This window comes from Poecilia reticulata, linkage group LG11, assembly GCF_000633615.1.
Source record: "Poecilia reticulata strain Guanapo linkage group LG11, Guppy_female_1.0+MT, whole genome shotgun sequence".
Taxonomy (NCBI): Eukaryota; Metazoa; Chordata; class Actinopteri; order Cyprinodontiformes; family Poeciliidae; genus Poecilia; species Poecilia reticulata.
The window spans coordinates 21703161-21705859 of record NC_024341.1 but is presented as its reverse complement, the minus strand read 5'-3'; the positions used below and the strand labels follow the sequence as shown (position 1 = coordinate 21705859).

At 38.4% G+C, this 2699-nt stretch overlaps 1 protein-coding gene across 1 annotated transcript; it reads right to left on the bottom strand.

Annotated features, from left to right (window-relative positions):
* Nucleotides 1-1564: 1564 nt before the first annotated feature.
* On the bottom strand, nucleotides 1565-2699 carry LOC103472764 (uncharacterized). Its single transcript, XM_017307486.1, has 5 exons — nucleotides 2617-2699; nucleotides 2165-2506; nucleotides 1944-2075; nucleotides 1813-1838; nucleotides 1565-1722 (listed from the first exon to the last, which is right to left on the bottom strand). Exons 1-5 carry the CDS (start codon nucleotides 2654-2656, stop codon nucleotides 1591-1593), a joined length of 672 nt encoding a protein of 223 aa, XP_017162975.1. The 5' UTR covers nucleotides 2657-2699; the 3' UTR covers nucleotides 1565-1590.

Here is a 2699-nt window from a genome sequence, read left to right as displayed (position 1 = left end):
TCCAGAATCTGAAAAATTCACTTGTTTGATGTTCAGAAAGAAGTTTGTGATGTTTGATGTCATGTTGAATTTCTCACGTTGAAATCCATCAAATAGATGAGCTTCAGATCCAGCTGTAGAGATCGATGAGATGCGGCTGACGTTAGATCCATCAATCAGTTTATACCAGAATATGTGTTCGAAAATGTTGCTTAAGTTAGGGCACAGCAGAGTGACGTCTTCACCAGGCTGAACCACAACTGAGTGAAACTCAAAGTCTGACTTAGTGATCCAACCTGAAACATTCACAAAGATGAACTTTAAAATACTAAACAACAACTGTAAATGACAGAAGTCATTCTGAACAGAAATGATAAATGTGTTGAGAAAACCATATGTAACTGTACTTACTGAAGGTGAAGAGGAAAACCAGTATCACGTTGATGTTCATCATTGTGCTCAACATGGCTGAGTTAGAGCAATAAACTGATTTCAACATGGAGGTGGAGTTTTCTTTGCGTTTTCCGTTTCCTCAAACTGACAACGAGAATCATTTTTAATAAAACAGGAGAAACAGCAATGATTGGTTATAAAGAACTGGAAGTAATTCTATCAAGTTAAATAACAAACAATACAATTTATTCAGAAACATACTGAGCGTTCACAAAGCACTGAATAAGGTAACAAGTCCTGCAGATAAATGAAAGATTCATCTGCAGTAGTTTTGATGCTCGTTGTTTTCTTTCATGTCTGACAATCTGCTACCTTTAACACAGTTAAAGCTTTGATATGAGCCAATGTGTGTGTTGGCACGCATGATGTGTGTGTGTGTATTTGCCCCACAGGCTGGTGAATCTGTTGCACACAGATTCAACAATGTGTCTGTTCTTCAGGAGAGGCTGGTAGAAAAACCAAACATTTTCTACTTTTCGCCGTAAAATTTGATAAGTTATTTCAGTAAATATAAGAAAATAAATTACTAATCTGTTTCTGTTTGGCTAAATTCTCTGATGTATCTCATTTGTCTGGTAAACGTTGAAGCAGTTTCTGGTTTTTGTGCAGTGGAGATCCACCACTTGTCAATTTAAATATTCAGCCTCAACCATCCAACCCTCATAAAACAGAAGTATACTTCATATAGGTTTTTGTGGAATATTTTACCATTTACCATAATATCATTTGGGTTGTTGAACATGTTATACTGGAACAATAAACACTTCAACTACATCTGTAATATATAATAAACTGGTTCGGTTCTTTATAATGGGTGAGGTTGCGTGTAGTTTTGCCGTATCTGAGCTTTAAAAAGTCTTTGTGTTATTTCACTGTTGCCGTCACCACAGTGGAAACAAGCAGCGATGCTACCGTAGAAACTTTGGCTAACACTTGTTACCAACTTCACTCTTCTTCACATCTAAACATAGACACCAGAAGTCTCAGTCGGTCCTGGTGGCACATCTGTGACCTTTCCATTTCCATCCGACATGTAAGGAAAAAAAACAACAATAGAGATGTTGAATTAAAACTTTATTTCAACAAGGAAAAAAAATACACAGATGAACATTAAAGCATCAACATCATCAGGACTTAGAAATGTTGAACTTCTCATCACTAGAAAGTCTGTCTTGTAGCAGCATACAGAACATTTGTCTCAGAATCTCTTTCTGCTTCAGGTCTCCTGTTGCTCTTTGGTTTTGGAGGGAAGCTCAGCGCTGCGTAGTTCATGGTGTGAGAGTTCAAATTCTGCAGGTAAAAGGACGTACAGTTACTAACTCATAAAGTCATGGAACAGGTTTATTTAGAAAAGCTTACATTAGTTTAAACAGCCTTTACCTCATGATGTTGTAAAGACTTTCTGTCTGAAGACGAGAGCATAGAAAATTATTGAGGTGTTGAGTTTAAGCTGTATTTTTACATTAATAGACATCCAAATGTCAAATTTGCATAAAAAATAGCACGAGTACCTGTGTACAAGATCCTGATTTTCACAATAAAACCAAAGATGACAAGTACAAGAAATATGATGATGCCACCCAGGATCCAGTTCAGCAGAATGTCTGGCCCATCAGGTTCCTCAGAAGAATTGACTGATATTCCTGTAAATATTTACAGAAACATTAGATAGAAATCTTTTTCTTTTTTTTTTATCTCACAGCAATAGCAATATGGAAGCTCATAATCTTACCTTCAACCTTTAAATATGTTGCAGTGAAAACAGCGGGAAACGCATCAAAGTAATGTCCGCAGAAATACAACCCAGAGTCGTTGTCGTCCAGCGTTTTGATGCTCAGTGAGACGTTTGTGGAGTCGGATCTCATGGTGAATTTATCCGGCTGAAACGGATCGTACCACGACGGGGCGGATTCGGCGTTCAGCATGGAAGAGATGCAGCCGAGGGGTCCGTCGTTCAGCTTGTACCAGAACACCTGAGAGCGATACGTGCTCATGTTGGAGCACCGCAGTGTGACTTCTGCACCAGGCTGTGCCACCGATACATGAAACTGAAAACCTGATACAGAGAACCAACCTGTAACATTCAGAAAGTACAAAAAGGTTAATGACAGTAAATGTTAGTCAGAAATTTGCACAATAAGGAATCAGGCTGTATTGGAGGGAACATTTTTCAGATGTACTTACTGAATGAGGAGAGTAAAGCCAGTGTGAAGGTGCAGCTCATGTTGTGAACACAGTCTGTGTCAGAATCTGAACTGAGCTCCAGT

What these genes read in the sequence shown, in the direction of transcription:
- LOC103472764 (XM_017307486.1), bottom strand. Translation starts at nt 2,656, where the DNA reads ATGAGCTGCACCTTCACACTGGCTTTACTCTCCTCATTCA. An exon ending in AATCAGGATCTTGTACACAG is followed by an intron (nt 1,839 to 1,943) that starts GTACTCGTGCTA and finishes TCTCGTCTTCAG; the next exon opens with ACAGAAAGTCTTTACAACAT. An exon ending in AGTCTTTACAACATCATGAG is followed by an intron (nt 1,723 to 1,812) that starts GTAAAGGCTGTT and finishes TTTTACCTGCAG; the next exon opens with AATTTGAACTCTCACACCAT.